The sequence below is a fragment of the Eleutherodactylus coqui genome, chromosome 1 (genome assembly GCF_035609145.1).
Source record: "Eleutherodactylus coqui strain aEleCoq1 chromosome 1, aEleCoq1.hap1, whole genome shotgun sequence".
Classification (NCBI taxonomy): domain Eukaryota; kingdom Metazoa; phylum Chordata; class Amphibia; order Anura; family Eleutherodactylidae; genus Eleutherodactylus; species Eleutherodactylus coqui.
This window is the reverse complement of record NC_089837.1, coordinates 466978822-466999712: the sequence shown is the minus strand read 5'-3', so window position 1 is coordinate 466999712 and position 20891 is coordinate 466978822. Positions and strand designations below refer to the sequence as shown.

The 20891-nt window shown below is 46.7% G+C and overlaps 1 protein-coding gene across 1 annotated transcript in view; it reads right to left on the bottom strand.

The window, feature by feature from the left end:
* Positions 1-20891, bottom strand: part of ATF1 (activating transcription factor 1) — a 22135-nt gene extending 1244 nt beyond the window's left edge. The window contains exons 1-7 of the mRNA XM_066584345.1: positions 20601-20891; positions 5293-5394; positions 4295-4420; positions 4079-4179; positions 1393-1508; positions 1032-1211; positions 778-937 (exon numbers count right to left, since the gene is read on the bottom strand). Of these exons, the coding sequence (XP_066440442.1) occupies positions 778-937; positions 1032-1211; positions 1393-1508; positions 4079-4179; positions 4295-4420; positions 5293-5388 (779 nt within the window). The 5' untranslated portion in view covers positions 5389-5394; positions 20601-20891. The remainder of the gene's footprint in view (positions 1-777; positions 938-1031; positions 1212-1392; positions 1509-4078; positions 4180-4294; positions 4421-5292; positions 5395-20600) is intronic.

The window sequence follows — 20891 nt, the reverse complement described above, 5'->3', positions numbered from 1 at the left end:
TGAGGGCTGAAAATAAGAATTACTCACCTCTCCGGACGCTCCGGATCTTCCCTTCTTCGCGGCCTGATCTTCTCTCCGTCGCGGCCGGATCTTCTTTCTTCGGCCTGGTGGATGTGCTCGGCACTCCGGCTGCGTGCATGCGCCGGGTACATCCACTGGGCCAAAGAAAGAAGATCCGGCCGCGAAGAAGGGAAGACCCGTACCGTCCGGAGCAAGCGAGTTTAATTCAAGTGCGGATCTCCCGTGGATCCGGACAGCTTCCATAGGGTTCAATAGAAGCCTGCGGGAGCCGTCCCCACGGGAGACCCGTACTAAAATGGAGCATGTCCGGATTTTTTCCTGCACGCGGGACCCGCGCCTGCAGGGAAAAATGACATCCGCAGGTATTTAACTACCTGCGGGTGTCTAATGCATCCCTATGGGGCGCGGATCCGCGTGCAGGAAAAACGCTCCGGATTTTAATTCTTAATTTGCCCGTGGACATGAGGCCTAATGCTTCCGTATAGAGAATAGATGGTTCTTGATATTATGGCACCAGTTCTAACATAGCTTTAACAATATGGCATCAGTGAGGTAAAGAAAACAAATGAGCATTAGTTTAAGTTCAGAAGATTCCAGTATTGTAACACAAGGCCAATGATTTACTTTAGGAACTGCCAATGACAGCTCCCGAGAAATCCGTAGGACATCGCTGGTACCCAGGTTTCTTAAGCGGTTCATCATTATATTCAAGATCTATGTTTTTTGTCCATGTAGCATTACTATGCAATTTCCTACCTGTTTTTCATTAATCTTATTTCACGCTTCAGTTGTGGGTCATCCGTCTTTGTTGGGGGACAAGTCAGCGTAACAGGTGAAGTCATAACCACAGTTTGTGGTAGTGAGGTGGTAGTTGAAGTGGTACGGATCTGATAAGTTTGCATATCACCTGAAGCAGCTAAAAAAAACATGCAGGTAATTAACACGTCATGAAGGTAATGAAAGTATTATTCAGGTTATCAACAGGTTAAATTAAATCACCGTGGACTTACTCTGGACAACCACTTGGTTGCCGGGTACAAGAATCTGCTGGCCATCTGATGTTTGTGCATACTGTAATATAGTTGTGCCTGCCTGGTTGCTACTAGCATTGGCCACGGCTAGTGTCTGTAGTCCTTGTACCCCGTCTGGCCCAGCAGCGAGCTGGAAGGTTCCATTAGGGCCAATGGTTACTAGAGGGAGGGGGGAAAAAACAAAAAACACAAATTACATTCCATACATTTCATGACTGAAGCAAGCATTAACAAAAGCACTTCCGTACATCAATAGTAATAGATATAATACTACAAGTGAATACTAGATTCTACATTGGAGGCTTTAGTTTTGGCACTGAAGCACCATAGTGGGACTCACCATACTGTCCACTGCTGGTCTGGTATATGGTGGTAGTTGTAGGTGAAGCAGATACTCCAGCAGCCTCCTCGTTTCGCTTTCCAGTGTCATCAGAAGAGAGATCTTTCAATATTTGCCTTGAGAAAAAAAATCAGCAACATTACAACCATAATCAGACTCTTAGTTTTCTTTCTATTGATGGATTGGAACGTTCAATACAAGTAATGTGAGGAGATCATAATAAGGCTCTGTTTATAATAGAAGTCACAATGCTCCATCAGAGCCATTACAGATCCCACTGACTTATGGGGTTTGTCGGGTTCTGTCAAGGTGTCGGCAAAAATAATGCTGCATGCAGAAGTGAACCTAAATAGCCTAATGTGCCAAGGAAGCAGGAAATACAATGCCCTGATAAGGTTCATACAGTCATAAGAAAAACTGAGAACGTCCTTTTTGAATTCAATGGTTTTATGTGTCATCTGGGCCTTTGAAGGTCTTAAAATTAGGTAAATGCAACCTCAGATGAACACCTAGGCCAAAATGCAGAAGCAGTGTGTGTCAAGTATACCCCAAGGCTAGTTTTACACAGGCGAGAGCGTTATTGCACTTTCCACCATGTGAAAGCCACGTGGATGCGAGGAGTTTTCATGTGAAAACAGCCTTGCATAACTAGGGGGAATCCTTTCATCCCTGTTGCTCAAGGGAATCCCCCAGCCGCGGTAGAGGATTGCAGAGTTGTCTCATTGAAAACAATGGGCGATATCGCAAGAATATACATTTTTTTTCCACGCAACATTGCGTGAGTGAAGACATTGCAAAGGAGAATGAAACCATTGGTTTCATAATTCTGCGTTTTCACTTACCCTCGCATGATTTTCTCACCCGTGTAAAACCACCCTTACTGCTTCTATAGGAATTAAAAGGGTAAATAGCAGCTACGTACTGCTAATCAAATTCCCTTGCATAATTGATAGCGAGTTTTACCACCTCTATAAAAGCAGAAGTTTTGGCAGTTTGCTGAACTGGAGCATTCAGGCATGTGTTAACACAATACCAACGAGGAAAGACATCAGCAATGATCTTAGAGAAGCAACTGCTACTGCCCATAAAATCTACAAAGAGTTGGTACCCGAATCTTTTGAGACGAGCGGGCAGGTACTCACAAAAGGCAATACTCGCTCGAGTATTTGCCCTTAGCGAGTACGCTCGCTCATCTATATTGAAAACCCTAGCAGTGAGTGGTTTAACACCCCCCCCCCCCCCCTCCTTCCCAAACACACCTTTCTCAAGAGTTTAGGACAAGCTCTGTTCATTCTTCAGGAAAAATACTTTACAGTTTTGGAGGAACGGAGCCCGTTCTACTTCAAACAGCTGTAGCTGTGGTTTTGTTAGCCTTTAAAATAACACAAGCATGTCGGTAGTACTAACAAAACCAGGACTACAGCCGTTTGAAGTGGGAGTTCTGAATTTACAATTCTCATTTCAGTCTGAGTGCAGAGCAGAAAGGGAGAGGGTAGGAGGTGGAGGCAGCAGAGAATAGAGCAAAGATTCTCATGTCTGTTCTCCTGTCATAAGGTAGGATAACAGACGTTTCTTCATGTTATCCCCCCTCCCTTCTTATCAGAGTATTTGCTCTTTGAGATGGAGTTAAAAAGTAGTGAGAAGCTCATCCAATGAGTCCTTTAACCATTTAACCCTGCAGTTGCTGACCATGGCACCTAAAAGGTCTTACAGAATTAACATTTTTACCCCATACACATAATTGGTATCACCAAATCAATAACAAACTGTACTATAATGTGTTACAATGTACCCCCAATAAAAAAAATAAAAAGGGGGACCGCACTCTTTAAATTCTTCTGAGTAATTAATTATGTGTAGTTTTCTATGCACCATCCATGTGAACCGCGGAGGGTTATATAGAAGTGAAGCATCGACCGTACTGTTGGAATGCAGAAGCTAGTGGATGATGAAAGAAAGCAGTGTCATGGTAAATATTCACAGGTTATAGGGCATTTCCCGTCACAGAAAGCCATGGCATGACACCAAGATTCCATAGTTTTGTTTTATTGCCGAGGGTCCAGCTGCTGAGACCCGCACCAATACTGAGAATTAGACGACTAAGCACCACCTAACGGGTTTTCCCATTACTAAACATATTGCTAGGAACCTGAAAATGAAGGGACCACAGCACTGGTTTAGTTAGCCAGTTGTTCCCAGGATAGACACTTATGGCATAGTTTGTGGAAAATGCCATAGATATGGTATCAGTCCCTCTGCAGTTTCCCATTATAAACTGCCACAAGGAGAAATACTTAGAATGTTAACCCTTTGCAATCCAATTTTGGATTCAGGGTTTCCTAGGGGGTTTTCTCTTTCTGTCATTATACAATGGTGCCATCTGCTGGCTAGAGCCAGTACTGCAGTATGTGACATGCCAGAGAGGCCCCCGTCAACAGAGCAGCCAGTAATATACAGTAAAAATACCCTGCTGGACATCTTTCAACATTGGAAGCTTTACAGCCTTCAATCAGAATGTCTTTAGACGTCAGACAGTGGATTGGAAAGGGTTAATTAGCATCGGCCTACAGCCCAATAGCTTTCGCTGCAGACTACCAATATTAACAGCTGGAAACAATCATGAGCTTAACACTATCAATGGAAATGTCTATTTCATGTCAGGGCTATTCCTGGTACTTTCACTTACCTGTAGGAAGGTCGACGAGCTAATATACCACGTGCCTTTCTGGAGGAATCGATGCTGTCCGATGAGTCCTGAGAGTCTTCGCTATCTGATAAAGATGATGCCTAAAAGAAAAACAAACAAATATTTTGACTTTATTATGTAGCAACGTGATACAAAACAGATCAACAATGGTCAAAGCCAAAAAGATACGGTAGGCAAGTCCTGTCCAAGAATTACCTGTGATGTAGCAACTTGTGGAGAGTGTATGACAGAGGACTGAGCGGTCTGGATAACACCTTGTACTTGGACATGCTGTTCCCCCCCGGGCAGTACAACGGTCAGGGGAGTACCTCTTAATGCCATCTGGACAAGGAAATACAATATGGCAGATATTAGATCTCTCTGATAAAGCTTTGTGGTAAAGAAAAAAATGCAAATGCTTGATGAAAGTAAGTAGCAGCATAAAAACAAAAAAAACTCCAAACCTTAAAATTTAGGAGCCAAATAAATATTTTAGTTGCCAAATTTAAATAGATATACAATTTAAGGGCTTGTCAGTTTTTTTTTTATTAGTGCTCCCCATTTGTAAAAATGATGAATGAGCAGATTGTCCCTGCATGCCTGGCGCAGCACCTCTGTATTCAGTGCTGCAGTCCGTCTGCAAACGCGACGTCACAGGCTGCTGCAGTCAACAATCAGAACATACATCAAGGCCGCCATTACAAGAGTGCCATCGGCTGCCACTAGCACTCACGTCTTCACGGCAATCGCCAGGCTGCACCTGGGCAGGTGCAGCCCAGAAATAAGTGCTATTAGACGAGTGTTAAGGCACTCATGTAATAGCATCTTCATACTTCTCCCTATACCTAAGATTAAGCACATTCACTGGCTTCCCTCCAGCTCCTCCGGCGCAGGCAGTCGCCCGGCGCGGGCAGCCCTCCTCCGGCGCAGGCAGTCGCCCGGCGCGGGCAGCCCTCCTCCGGCGCAGGCAGACTGCATAAGAATGGACGGTGATGCTGAAGTCTCTCATTGGTTGCAGCAGTCACTTGATTTCCTGTGACATCTGTTACCGGAATCACCAGGACCACAGCAGACTGCATCGCTGGATCCCCACAGAGGGGCAAGTATACTGCTGTTTATTATTTTAACACCCGGGGTCCTAATAAAAAGGAGTTCTCCAGTAACCATACAACCACTTTTAGTTAGTTAAAAAAAAAAAAAAAAGGATATCTTACCTGTTGAGCAATTTGTGATGCTTGGAAAACTGAAGATGGGAAAGTAATAGTCTGCACAGCGTCTGAACTTTCAGTTTTCTTAGAGACTTCTTCCATAATAAGCTGTAGCAGAGAGAAAGAAGAAACTTGTCAGTCTAAAGCTACAAACAGCGCATTCACCATTATTCTACACACTACAAGCAGAAGGTGTACAGTAGAACTACTGTCTGATCCCACTTAACATCTGCATTCCCTAGGGTTTCTCATGCCATAGTCACCGCCATTAGAAGAAAACACTAAGAACCAGACATTTTTTGTCCTCGCCTTCGAAGGGTTATAATGTATTTATTTTTATTTTTAATGGCAGCATTTAATGTACCATATTACATATTGAAAAACTTTTTTTGTTTGTTTTTTTGGTACCATTTTGTGGCATATCTGACTTTTAATTCAATCTCTTTGGGAGAACAAGGTCACAAAAAATAAATAAATAGAACAACAACTTTGGCATGGACATGGTGTTACCAGTTATGCCTCCTATTGTTTGAGTTCACCAGGACCCAAGCTGCCATGGCAATCCATCGGTACCGCACAGTCATGCCATGTGGGCGAACTATTGGGCAACGGAGGAGAGATCCCGGCTAACTGCTTAAATGCCACAGTTAACACTGCCCACAGCATCCAAGTGGTTAGACAGTGAAAATTGTAGCTAGCTCCGATTGTGGGCAGCAGTCAGCTGTTTCACTAAGCCAGCACCCCCCGGGTATGGAGCACTTCATAACCTCCCAGTGGCATATGTACGTCACTGGTTGTTAAATGCTTTGCGGGAAAGATTCGCAGGCATAACGACATAGTAACCTTGAAAAAAAAATATCCGCATTACACATGGCACAGCTTTTATACAATAGTTGCTCAATGCATTGCATTATAATTACTGGTGGGTCACAGACTGTAATAACAGTACGTGCTGATGTCACACCGACACGTATAATTACCAGTCTATAACTTATAATTAACAAACTCAACACTACAACGAAGCATAAAATATAACAACTACGAACAAGCGTTCTCCTAATTCTTAAGAATTAGCTTCTTTTAGACTCAGCGGAGGGAATTGAAACCTGCAATCTGAGATGATGTCCAAACCGCATAAGCCCTTTATATAGTTCCTTGAAACACGTGTTATCCTGTAGGACACTTCACATCATCCATATGTAATAAGGGCTGTAGAAATCTGTAATACTACCGCAGCAACGGTTTAGCTACAGCTGTATAATTTTCTCTGGCTGGCACAGATTATATAAAGAAGCCTTCGGGGCAGGATCAACTTGCAATTTGTATTTCCATGTGAGAACAAATTGGACATGTTCTAACCATTCGTACAACAAGATTTCTGGTGCCCAAGAATATACATGGTAGAACTTGGTAAAACCTGGGACAAGTCATGCAACAAAGTTCAACGTAGGGGTACAATAGTGATGCCAACTGAGCTAAGCTGGATTGGCGGGGCAGGATTTCAAAAAGGACAGCAAGCTCTGTCGAAATAGGACAAATACGTCAAGACGTTGTTTTGGTCAGGACTGTAGTGGAGATAGTTGGATAAGCCTTCTTCTGTTCAAATGCTGACTTTCTTCCACGACGATGAAAGTATTGGTGGGCTCGTGTAATGCGCCAATGGGTTTCAGGCACTGTATGAATCGCGAGGCAGGCGAAAGGTTCTGGCATCATGCTTTTTGAGGTTCCGAGTGTGTAACGCAGATCAGAGGTCCCACCATTGGTACTAGGTCTCTTGCAAGCCAAGTTCTCTACATAACTGTCCAGGCCAGATGGAGAACCCGAGACTTCACATACATGTAGTTGTGTGAAGGATCTTGAGCCATGCTGACCATCACGTCTTGGCTCTGGCCAGTCTGGCACTTCTCCCCCAGAATAAAAATTCAGCAGGGACGGACTTATTCCCCTCAAATGGGCTAAATTGGCTTCTGCCTCATTGGGTGTTTTTTTTGCCTTCCTCTGGATCAACAAGGAGGAAGGGAAACAGGCTGAACTAGATAGACATTGTTTCCCTTTAGCCTAACATTCTATGTTAGGTGCCTACAGTAGTCTGGTTTGTTTGAAACATAGCCGCCTCGGGCATTGTCACTTGCTCAACGCACTAACAGGGGAACTTTGCCAGTTTTATGTCAGTTACACAATATTCTAGTGAGACACATCTATCTCCGTATACCGCTTATACCTAGGACATCGCAACGTCCCATTAGCAGAACACCAGATAGAACTTATTTCACCGTAACGTGTATCGTACAGGTGCAAAAAAATTATACGGCAAACCTGTATCAGGTATAAACATTTGCAGTGTTGTCAACATTGTGATCTAAGAGGGTGGGGGGGGGGGGGGGGGGGAGACCTTCGAGGAACACAATGTTAGGTCTAGTGTAGGCTTTGAGACTCATGACAAAAACAGAAAAACCCTGTCAGGCCCCACCCTAGACACAATACTGTGGATCAGTTTCCAGACTATTCCTTTAAAGGGAATGTGACATCAGAAAATGATTTATTGTAAAAAATAAAGTTTTTATATTAAATCTATTTAAGAATTTTGTGCCTAAGTATCTACATTTAGAAGAAAAATACTAAAATACTGTAGTTTTCACACTGAGCATTTAAGCTCGATAGCCTGGACTCTTCCTGTTCTGTAGAGAAAACTTTTCAGCGGTTACCCCATTATCACAGGCAGGATTACAATGAAAGATAGAGAGAGAATATATAGGTTACACACAAGATCCACCATTCACAATAGAGATCAGGTGATATTACAGCCCACCCCTTGCCCCTCCTTGCACAACATCCCTAGAATAGTCTCCCGTAGAAGCCAATGGAAGCCCTCCTGTCCATTGTACCTATGGCCTATAAGGCTGCTGTAGAGTAGATTCTAAATGCTATTAACCACAGCTCAAGACAATTGGACAAGATGGCTGTCCGCATCGTCCTGCATAAAACAGAATAAAAAAAAAGTTACACTTACAAATGAAAAAAAAACATTACAAAAAAAAAATTAAAATGTATCTATCTATCTTCATTCTCCTTCAAAGGGGTTCAATGGTTGAATTTAAAGGGAAAGGGTCATTAGAAAATGGCCTATAATATAAATTCCATTTTTGTGTTGAAGCAACCCTCCAGGCCTTCAGAAAAAAAAGATGGCATATTGTGCATTAGTATACAATGGTAGTCTAAAGGCCCATTTACACAGGACGAGTGTCGTGCAAACAATTCCCAACACTCGTCCCTGCACATACTAGCTCCCATGCACCTGCACAGGGCTGGCTCACAGCGGGGAGGCAGGAGGGGATTTCTCTCCTTGCGCTCCCCCGCCCTTCTCCATTGCCTTAACCCTTTGCAATCCAATTTTGGATTCAGGGTTTCCTAGGGGCTCTCTCTTTCTGCCATTATACCATGGCGCCATCTGCTGGTTAGAGCCAGTACTGCGGCATGTGACATGCTGGAGAGGCCCCCGACAACAGAGCAGCCAGTAATATACAGTAAGAATACCCTGCTGGACGTCTTCCGACATCAGAGCTGTACAGCCTTCAACCAGAATGTCTTTAGACGGCAGAGTGGATTGGAAAGGGTTAACATAGCGGCCATTCAATACTGAACGTCTGCTATTTACAATGAACGATCAGCGTTCAGCTCATCACCCCTCATTTATGCTGCTTTAGACACTTTTCTGTGTGTCCAAAAAAAGATCATGGCAAGAGGGTGTGGCCTAAATGAAATCTCATATGCCAATATTTTGGCACAATAACTGGTGTAAAACTAAGCCAACTAATAGATGGTGTAAAGTTAGACTAGACAGTTGAGCGATGTGCCAGATAGACCATCCAGCATGAACTACTGTGAGAAGTCTGGTGCATCTTAGACTGTCTGGTTTAAGTTTGACTATTAGACAGCGTTAGTAAATTGGCCCTATTGATCCCTATAAATACAGCATTCAAAACAGTCCACAGCCCTGGGAATAGACAACAGACAGGAGCGGTAAGACAAGACAGTGCGAGGGAGCTGCCATCTATTCAGTGCTCCAATATGTGCTCAGATTTACTTTAATTAAACTTAATAAAAACTCCTTGGCTGAAGCAGAAGTTTATTTCTTAATTTAGTGACATTTACTCAGGATTCTGGATTTACTTACTGCAGCTTTTGTTACATAAAATGTCATTCCATACGTGGAAGCGGAAGAGCTAAATTGTACACCGTCCCTTTGCAATTTTTTCCCCTCTGATATATGCATTAAAAAGGGTTTGTCCAGTATGTCAGGGAGCCCCGCCAATCAGCCGTTCGCTAGACACGTGCGAGCTGCAGGAAGTAGACAGCTCTGTTCCCACTGCAGTGGCCAGGTTTAGTATTGCATGCTGAGCTCTCATTGAAGTGTATGGGAATTTGGCCTGCAATACCAAGCCTAGCCACTGCAGTAGGAATGGAGCTGCCCGCTTCCTGAAGAAGTCAGCTCATTGTATGAACACAATGAGCTAGTAAACAGCTGACCGGCAAGGGTTCCAGGTGGCAGACTAAAATATTGTAGTTTTCACACTAAGCATAATCTACAACTAGAGACCCACTTTAAATGGAGAGTTTATCGATATGCTATATATTCACTAAATGGTTATTTTATATGCATTATTGGTGGTATCGAGGGGCCACCTCATCAGGTCCGATCAATGGATTATACTTTTATAGATGTATATAGTGAGTTGTGGATCAGTTTGGTCTTTGATATACTATACATATTGGGGTTTGCTCGTGTTTATATGTCTAGTTTTCCTGTCAATTCCAAATGCATATAAATTGGCTTCTGCTCTGCATATAGAAGACAAAGCAGCTGGTTTCCTCATGCACATGGCCATCTCTGATGGCTTCAACTACGAAGCTACAGCTACCGTCTACAGAAATATCTGGTGGCCCAAATCTGTCACTCGATCAATCAGTAGGGCTACAAGAAGTCCCCATGTAGCCCGGCCCTCGGACAGACCGGTCCTGGTGATAAAGGTCTAGTAAAACGTGTGTAAGTGGTGTACAGCTCCGTTATGCCATTCTGAAAAGCCGGTAAGGTTTCTGTTTATGGTAACTTACCTAGTTTGCTTTAACCCTTTAATGACCACCCTATTTGGGCCCTAATAACGAACTACCCCACCCCATAGATTGTCGCAGACAGCTTTTTTTAAATTCTTCTGCCATAATGGTTCCGCTCTATGGTATAAAATATTCTCTCTTCTGGGTGTGCGCGCGTACCATATAACATTTGGGTCTTCGATTTGAAGTCACCGCATGCTAAGAGCAATGGCATTTTTAATTTTCCATTGATGAAGCTGAGGACTTTTTTGTACAAGACACGCTGTAATTTCTAATTAGTACTAATTTAGATTCATACAACTTTCTGATCACTTATTCTGCTTTTTTTCCCCCTAAGGGTGGATTCAGACGACCGTATATCGGCTCGGTTTTCACGCCGAACCGATATACGGTGTCCATATGTACAGGAGGGGGGGGGGATGGAAGAGCCAGCAGCAGGAACTGAGCTCCCGCCCCTTGCCACTATTTGCAATGAGAGGGGTGGGACGGGGCGGAGATAAGCGTCGGGACTTAGTCCCTCCCCTGTCTCGCCCCCTCCTATTGCAAATAGTGGCAAGGGGTGGGGAAGGGGCAGGAGCTCAGTTCCTGCTGCTGGCTCTACCATCCTCCCCCCCCCCCCCCCCTGCACACAAGGACACCATATATCGGCTCGGCGTGAAAACCGAACCGATATATGGGTGTCTGAATCCACCCTAAGACAGGGTAAGGAAAACTAGCAATGTTTAAATTCAAATGGGAGCTACGCTTGCAATCCCAACCCTGGCCACTGCGCCATGGTCAGAACTTTCTGCTTCCTGCACTGACCACAAAGACAGCAGCCCCAGGAATCAGCTGAGCAGTGCAGATCCAAGCAGCGGGTCCCCGCTGACTATCTGTTGAGGACTTGTCAGTTATCAATAGAAAAGGTTTAAAAAGTCCTGGAATATCCCTTTAATCTTCTTTCTCATTGCTTTCATTATGTTGGCTAAATGATGGGATAACTTTTTCATTTGGGTTCGCTACCAATTTTCTGGTGTTTTTTTGTTTATTTTTATATTAAAGGGGTACTGTGACATTTAAGGAGTTAAAACGACCAGGATTGGAGATAGCTCTGATCCCAGCCGTACGAGCAGGAGCCCGGTTGTCAATATATAGCTCAGCTCCCACTATATCCAGCACCGGTCACCAATGCAGCACCGCAAAGAGGTGCATGTACCGAAATAAAACCCATTGATGGCTGCCGTAAAGAGGCGTACTAACGGTCCCTACGGTGTGAAGGAAGATCTTAAGACATTGTAATATAAAAGTGATTAATGAACAGCTCTGCAACTTTCAATTACTATTTTGAAGATCTCATGAAGACATTCCCGTCTACATCCCGAGGCTAGAATACTCTGCAGGCCTCGTCTCGCTGAGCTTGTTACACTTCTGTCCAGACGAAGCAGCTCTGGGAGGTGCGCACACTGAATGGCCACTATTAGAGCTTCCCTGTATGGAATTAGACATGTGACCCCGGAGTGCAATATAAAGTCATGTGAGCAAGTTGTCCGTGGATCGGTTTCAGTGTGAATCCACATTAGAATGGGAAAAACGAAGCGATACGAGCGACTCTGAACAAGGCTTTGTCATCAGTGCTAGACTAGCTGGTGCCAGCATTTCATACGCTGCCAACCTTGTGGGTTTCTCTTGTGCAACAGTGTTGACGGTATACCGAGAATGGCGTGATCACGGAAAGATTTCCGGTGAAAGGGGATCCTGTAGATGTAAACAACTCGACGCCTAAAGGGGTCCGAGGATGTAAAGGGGTCAGAGGGTGTAAAGAATTGTTCTGGTGACCAGACGGTACACAGTCAACCACACTGCAGCTGAATGTAGTTCTGGTGCTCTAACTACTGTGTTTCCCCAAAAATAAGCCCTAGCTACACTACATTGAAAAAAAACCCCAAAAAACATTACTCACATAGTAGACGGTGTTCGGGTCCCTTGCGCTGGGCTGCAGCTCTGCTGAAGGCTTCCGCATACTAATCAGCGACGACAGAGCATTTCTTCCCAGTAGTGAGGCTTGAAAAACCTGCCTCCAGCAAACGATTGCTCTGATTGGTTCATCAAGTACCGCATCAGCCAATCAGAACTGGCACTCAATTAACCAATCACAGCCATTCATTGAATGACCTCATTGAATGGCTGGGACTGGTTTATCGAGCGCCGGCTATGATTGACTAACGCGGCACTTGATGAACCAATCAGAGCAATCGATTGCTGGAGGCGGGGTATTTAAGCCTGGCTACCAGGAAGAAATGCTCTGTTGGCGTTCAGGAGTACACTGAAGCCTGCAGCAGCGATGGAGACTAGCGCAAGGGACTCAAACACATCTACTAAGTGATAAGACATCCCCCAAAAATAAGACACCGTGCCTCTTTTGGGGCAAACATTAATATAAGACAGTGTCTTATTTCCAGAAAAAAACTGTAGTATGTCCGATTACACAACTAGTCATTCTTAACATGGATGGGCTATAACAGCAGATGACCAGTTCAAATCCCATTTCTGTCTAAGAAAATAACAGAACTACAAGCAGGATTATGTATGTGTAACAGTTGCAAAAAAAGGTAAGCAAAAGCTTTAGAATTACATGGATTACTGCATTGATTACTAATAAAATGTGACCTGATTCTTATCCAAGTCACAATCAAACATGAACATTTGTACTGTTAAGGTCTTATTGAGCACGGTGAAAAAACATCCACAGTCCAGAGAGAAAAAGTAAGTGAATCCTTGAATGTAATCACCTGTAGATCCCCCTTTAGCTTCAATCACCTCTACCAAACATTTCCTGTAACTGCAAATAAGAATTGCATAGTTTGAAGGAAGTTGGCCCATTCCTCCCTGCAAATGTGTTTCAGTTCATCAGTATTTCTGGGATGCTCTGCATACATCACCCAATGTCTTCAGCTTGAGGTCATGGAGTGCTGCCCTCATGTTAAAATGTTTTAATACAATTTAGAATTCATCATATCCTTAACCCTTTGAGGACCAAGAGACATTTGTCCCACAGTTTTAAACTGGAATTACTAGCATACAACAATCCTTACTTTCCCGAAATGGTCAATGACTAATAGGAATCCAGACCTTGAGGAGCAGCTCTAAACAATGATGCCTTCTCCACCATGCTCCAGTGTGGATGAGGTCTTGGTGTGACTAGTTTGTGCAGAAAAGTTTAACTTTTCTCTCATCTGGCCATAGAACTTTCTCAGAAACATTGTGGAACATCCAGATGGCTTTGGGCAAACTTGAGAGTGACCATATTTTCTTTTTCCCCCCAAATAGCACCGCCTTCCTTTGTGGCGTTCTTCTACGAACACCATTCTGGTTCAGCCTTTTTCTAATAGTGGACACATGACCAGAGGTTTTTAGAATTTGCAGTCTGCTGTAGGTCTATTGCAGCTACCCCCTTGGGTTCTCTCTCACCTCATTCGGGATTGCCTGTTGTGTCTTTGGGAGTAATCTTAACAGGACACTCTTAAGGAAATCGGCGATATTCCTGAATTTTCTCGATCTGTAAAAAAATAAGACCAGCGGTGGCCTGATGTAAACCCAGGTCTTTGGCAATGTCTTTGCAGCCTTTTCCAGCCTCATGTGTTTCTCAATCAGGTCTTCTGAAAGTTGTTAGTACTTAGGCAAGGTTCACAATAACCAATCTCTCTCCAGAGGTACAGATTTGTCAGCAACCAGGCTTTGTGCGTCTTTACTTAATGGGCAAAGCACCTGTAAAAGCCGCACTTCCAATCTCAAGTCCTTAAAAAGGGTTGGCCAAGATTTTTTTTGCAAACCAGGTCCCCTAAGGAAAAATTTACACCAGCTAATACTTACCTCCCCCGGCTACGTGCAAGTCCCCTTGTCCACAGCTCCGATCTCCTCTGCAAGGTACTGCTTACAGGCTCCAGCTGCCTGTAGTCTATGTATGAGATGTCACAGGCTGCTGCAGCTAATTTCAGAGCTTTGTGATTGGCTGCTGCAGCCTGTAAACAATATGTCACAGAGGAAACCCAGAGCTGCTGACAGGGAACTTGCGTGGAACCAGGAGAGGCGAGCATTAGACGATTTATTTTATTATTTTTTTTCTATAAAAGGACCTGGTTTTAAAAGAAATATCTAATCTCTCTCCATCTCTTGGACAATTCCTTTAAGGCCGATGAAAGATGAGTATTCATGCCGCATCTATGCATCCGTGGTATGGACAATGGTCTTGACCTAAACACAGGAATTTTGACCCGATCTACGAGCGTTACAGATTCCCATTATACTTTCAACTTGGGTCAGAAGACACGCAGTCAAGACCCAATTATACTACGGATGCATAAATGCGGTCAGAATACGCTTGCCTGTCATCAACCTTTACTAACACATTAACCATTTCCAATTCACTGTCTGACGTCTTAAGACATTATGATTTAAGGCTGTACAGCTCTGATTTTGGAAGACGTCCGTCGGGGTTCTCTTACTGTATATTGCCAGCCTCTCTGCTGTCGGAGCCTATCCAATGTGTCACCTCATGCAGTACTGGCTTTAGCCAGCATATAGCGCTGTTGTATAATGGCAGAAAAAGAGTAAGCCCCCTAGGAAAACCAGGACACCAATTGGATTGGAAAAGGTTAAGACTGAGATTTGCACTCGTAACACGCTATACCAACCTCCCATAGGCTGCGATGTTGCTGCTCATGCAAATTGCGCAAAATCGCAGCATGTTCAATCTTGGTGTGTATTACGTGCACATACATGCCAAGATATTGTGTGGTGATCGGCGACACGCAGCGAACCACGGCCATCTGAGCCCAGCCTAACAAAAAGTTCACCTACTTTTTCTCTCTGCACTTTGGACGTTTACTCAATGTGCTCAATAACAGACCTGAGGAGTACGAGTGTCCGTGTGTTATTAGTTTAGTTAGACTGTTTGTCTATAAGCGCGACTTAGATAACAATCAGACCATATTAGTGAGCAATGCAGAAATCCAGGTAAATGCAAAGGGTTCACTTACTTTTACTTGCAACTGTATAAGGCTCTGCTATTATGGCACGGTGTTGAGGTTTCATCCATGGACACAACTGTAGCGGGTGACATCATCTGTGTATTCACACTGGATTTTCTCACTGCCGTAGCAGAATCCCACATCATTCTGCAGCGGTGGCTATATTGTAGACCGCTCCTAAGGCTTATTCACAGGGCAATTAGACACTTCAAAGGTGGAATTGCCAATGTTAGGATGCGATATGTGTTGATCAGACAATGAATCAATGTGACCACAATCTGATGTCATCGCTTTATTGCCCCATCAGCAAAAACATATCCTTCAACGTGAGCGATGTGCTTCCCAAAGCGCCATCCAAGGTGACATGATAGACCAGGGGGGACGTCATCTGTCACTGCTCATCATTAACGATGTATCGAGGGGTACAACGTTCGCAACATTGTTTAATTGTGGATTTCACTTTAAGGCCTCATGTCCACGGGGAAAATCAAGCCCGCTACAGATTCTCCATGGAGAATCCGTAGCGGGTCCCTCCTACCCCGCGGACATGAGGGCTGAAAATAAGAATTACTCACCTCTCCACATGCTCCGGATCTTCTCTCCGTCGCGGCCGGAACTCCTTTCTTCGGCCCGGCGGATGTGCTTGGCATGCCGGCTACGTGCCGTGCGCATACGCCGGGCACATCTACCGGCCCGAAGAAAAAAGATCCGGCCGCGAAGAAGGGAAGACCCGTACCGTCTGGAGCAGGTGAGTTAAATTCTGGTGCGGGTCTCCCGCGGATCCGGATGGCTTCCATAGGCTTCAAGAGAAGCCTGCGGGAGCCGTTTACGCTGGAGACCCGCACCTAAATGGAGCATGTCCGGATTTTTTCCTGCACGCGGGACCCGCGCCTGCAGGGAAAAATGACATCCGCAGGTATTTAACTACCTGCGGGTGTCTAATGCATCCCTATGAGGCGCGGATCCGCGTGCGGGAAAAACGCTCCGGATTTTAATTCTTATTTTCCCCGTGGACATGAGGCCTAAAGGTTGTAGACTGCACTACGAGTCATGAGGGGAAGGAGCGGCATAGTCGCACCAAGATTTTGGTGTGGATCTGCAACAGATGTCACACTTTCCATTGAATGGTACATCTGCTGCGGATCTACATCAAGATCTTTGTGCAGATTGTTCCCGCTGCGGAAGCTCTGCAGGTAATCGGCTCCATGTGAACGCACCCCAGAGTAAACGTTACCCCCGATGACTTTTTTTTATCCCCTTATATTCGTAGTTTTCCACTGTGACCCAGGCATCCCTATATACAAGTGCAAACATCCCCCCTATGGTGACATTAGTGACCTACAGAGCCGAGCTGGGTCTGCTAAAACCCTGCAGCTCCGCCATGCTGGTGAACTTGATAGTCCGGTCCAACAGAGGAATTGGCCCCGCCGCCTCCTCTATTCACTACATGGCTCTAGTCGAGCGCTACGTGGGCTGAAGAAGAGGAGAGGAGGCTATACATCACTTCTATTCTCCTGGGGGTGGGGGGGGCGTTCTCCCCAACAGCCCGGCACCTGACCTACTCCATGCTTTAACCCCTTAGTTAGGAAACTATTTTTTGCCTTAAGGACAAAGGGGTTTTCATTGCTGCATTGTAAGACCCATAACTCATTAACATAGCCATATGAGGGCTTGTTTGCTTTTTTTTTTGGGGGGGGGGGGGGGGTGAGGACAAGAATTTTCCAATGGCACCAATCAGGAGTACATATAATGTGTTGTAGAACTTTTACTACACTTTCTTTCTGTGGGGGGGGGGGGGGGGGGAGGAGTAATTTATACCCCATTTCTCTGATTGGTTCTCAAGCGCCGCGGCTCAGCCAATCACAGCCAGTGCTTACTGGAGGTGTGGATTTTACACCTCCAATCCAGGATGGTGTGCTTAAAGACTAGAGAAGATTGTGCCAAAGCTGCAGAGGAGACGTGCACCAGAGCTGACAGCGCCTGATAGGTAATGTATTATTTTTCTTAATGCAGTTAAGGCTTATTTTTGGGGTAGGGCTTATATTTCAAGCCCAGCCCATTCCCCGAAAATCCCAGCAAAGGAGTGCGAGAAAACAGCGATATCGCACAGAACACAGATGTGATAACGCTGCGTTTTACTCTCGCTGATATCACACCCCCATGTAAGAAAACGGCCTAATCCTGTCCTCAGGGTCATGTGCTTCGCACGCAACCGTGAGAGGAGCCCCCCACACTAGATGGTTGGCTGCCCCTCCGAAATCGCTGGGTTCAATCTAGATCTATTGTGTACGACCACTGTAAGAATCTGCCAGTCAGATACCCAATGAATGAATGATAATTCATTCACTTATCGTTCGTCATTCACTTTATACAGACATAAGTCATTGTTCAGTTATGTGTTAAAAAAAACAACAAAACAAAAGACGCAGCGCGCTGTTTATAGGCGGATTCCGTGCTGACGGCTTCCATCTACTTCAATGGAAGCCGGTCCGACCCGCAGCCCTTTTGCAATCATCACTGTGGGAAGGTTGCAGGATCCACGGCAAAATCTGTACTGTGTGCGCGCCGGCCGGACCTTCTGCACTACAGATCAAGCAGATTCCGGACAGGTGTGCGGGGTCATCGGCCGCGCTCAGGGACAGATCCCGCCGTGGGCTCCTGCACGCAGAAACCGACCCGTTCGTGTACCCATGGCCTTAGGCCTCACGTCCACGGGGAAAAGAACATTTAAAATCCGCAGCGTTTTTCCTGCACGCGGATCCGCGCCCCATAGGGATGCATTGGACACCTGCAGGTAGTTAAATACCTGCGAATGTCATTTTCTCCTGAGGTGCGGATTGCGTGTGCGGGAAAACACCGGCAGCAAGCTCCATCTTAGTGTGGGTCTCCCGCAGGCTTCTATTGCAGCCTATGGAAGCCGCCTGGATCCGCGGCACACCCGCAGCCGAATTCCTGCTTTCCGGTGGGGGAACGCGGGAGAGCAGGTGTTTAAAAAAAAAATAAATAGAGTGCACGGTGCATGCGCGCAGCACACTGCCGGCGTGACGAGCACATCCGCCGGGCCGAAGAAAGAAGATCCGGCCACGACAAAGGGAACATCTGCAACGTCCGGACAGGTAAGTAATGCTGTGGGATTCTGCATGGAGAATCGGCGACGGGCCTGACTATCCCCGTGGACACGAGGCCTGAAGGAGTTTTATTTCCCGTGCGACTTCTATCCTCCTTGTAACCGGACGGAACTTCTGCGCATGAACTTCGTTCGTCGCACTCAGAAACTTGCAATTTTTCTACATTTTGTAAGAAAACGGCATCGCGTTGCTGTACCTATTTTTTTTTTTAATTTTTTTTTTTTACTTTTTCACGTGTAAAAAAAAAACAAAAAAACAAACAAAAGTAATTTGTTGCCATATTTCTAATGAAAAAGAAACAAAACCACCCAAATCATCCCACTCGCATGAAAATCACGTGACGCGCGGGCTGCGGGGTGTTCTCAGACACTGGAAATATTGGTGATTCTCAAACAGAATCACCCAAATATAAGACCCGCTATTTTTCACCTCGCACCATCGCTGTGACAGACCTCGCTCGTGCGTATTACCCCGTTCAGTAGGTGTGAAATCTACGCATCGCGCCGAACACGGACACCACACAAGAGGAATAGTCAGCGGAAACCCCTGGAGGGCGGACGCACCGGTGGGATAGAAAAAAAGTTGTAACTCCGCAAATAATGGATAATGTTTCATACGTGTGCAGCTCGGTGCGACCTTAGTGGTTTTGCGTCTGATATTCCTCCATGTGTTCTTCGACTCCGCAAAAATATACATATATGTATGAAGCGCGCGCAATTCTTTTTTTCTGCATTAAAAAAAAAAAAAAAAGCAGTGGACCGCAGATGAACCGCACGCAGACGGGATTTGTGCTGTCCGTTTTTTCTCTCTCACCATTGACTCGTATGGGCGAGCATCCTCCGTAAAGCGGAACAAAGTAGTGCGTGCGATGACTGTCCCGCTATCCGTGTCCGCGTGCAAAAAACTTCAAGAGTGCGTCGCCACGTGAGAAATACGGGGTTATAGAACGTAAATGGGCTTTCAAAAAAAATAAACCAAGCGTTGGCCGCAGCTGCAGACTGATTGGACGGCCGAAAACTGACGGATCGAAGGGGCAGCAGAGAAGAACACCTGCCGGTACAACGCCCACCCCGCTCCGCCACAGAATTTTTTAATGTAAGCCAGAGGATTGATTTGCAGAAACAAACAACAGGCGGTGGTGAGCAGGCGGCTTGTATGTGGCCCCTATAAGGGTGGTCTCACACCTGCGCACAGGAAGCAGCATTCAGTGGACTGAACAGAACAGCGCCGGACAGACCCCGCTGACTAGAACGCAGTCCACTGAGCTGCCGGAAGAAAGAACCCCCATCCAGCGCAGCCGCGAGATGCCCCCCCCTCGGTGAGCGCCCCCGCCGGATGCCCCCCCTCGGTGAGCGCCCCCGCCGGATGCCCCCCCTCGGTGAGAGCTCCGCCGGATGCCCCCCCTCGGTGAGCGCCCCCGCCGGATGCCCCCCCTCGGTGAGCGCCCCCGCCAGATGCCCCCCCTCGGTGAGCGCCCCCGCCAGATGCCCCCCCTCGGTGAGCGCCTCCGCCAGATGCCCCCCCTCGGTTAGCGCCCCCGCCGGATGCCCCCCTCGGTGAGCGCCCCCCGCCGGATGCCCCCCTCGGTGAGCGCCCCCCGCCAGATGCCCCCCTCGGTGAGCGCCCCCCGCCGGATGCCCCCCTCGGTGAGCGCCCCCCACCGGATGCCCCCCTCGGTGAGCGCCCCCGCCGGATGCCCCCCTCGGTGAGCGCCCCCGCCGGATGCCCCCCTCGGTGAGCGCCCCCGCCGGATGCCCCCCTCGGTGAGCGCCCCCGCCGGATGCCCCCCTCGGTGAGCGCCCCCGCTGCCCCACCACAATGACCTGCGCTGTGTAAGGAGCTACATGTTAGTTTACTCTGCAGCTTCTCCTGCGTGTAAAGGGTTAACTGCGGCCATATGTATGTACACACACCAGGTGGAGCGCACAAAGCCCGAGGCTGCAGGCAAAACGGCCGCGGTGCCCGGGCGGAGGGGGAGAGCAGCGGGGACGCCGGGCCTCCTCTCCCGCGCCGGCCAGGTGCTCCCGCCGCTCCTCCTCCGCCCAGGCTGCTGGTTTGCTTTAATTACCTGCGTCCTCTGAACTCACAGCTCAGGGAGCCGCTCCAGCCAATCACCGGGGTGAACGTCTCGGGTCCCCAGGGGAGCCGCCTCCTCTCCGGATCCCGTCACAGGAAGAACCTCACAGCCTCGCGCACACGGAACCGAGAGAGCGCCAAACCCAGCGGGGCCGAGTCCAGGCGGGACACAGCGCCCTCATCCGAGCAGGGGGTGCACCTTGGACGACGTCCGGTAGGCCTTTGGCTTGACGTCAGCGTAGGCTGTGACGTCACTACCATGGTGACGTGCTGCTCGGGGAAG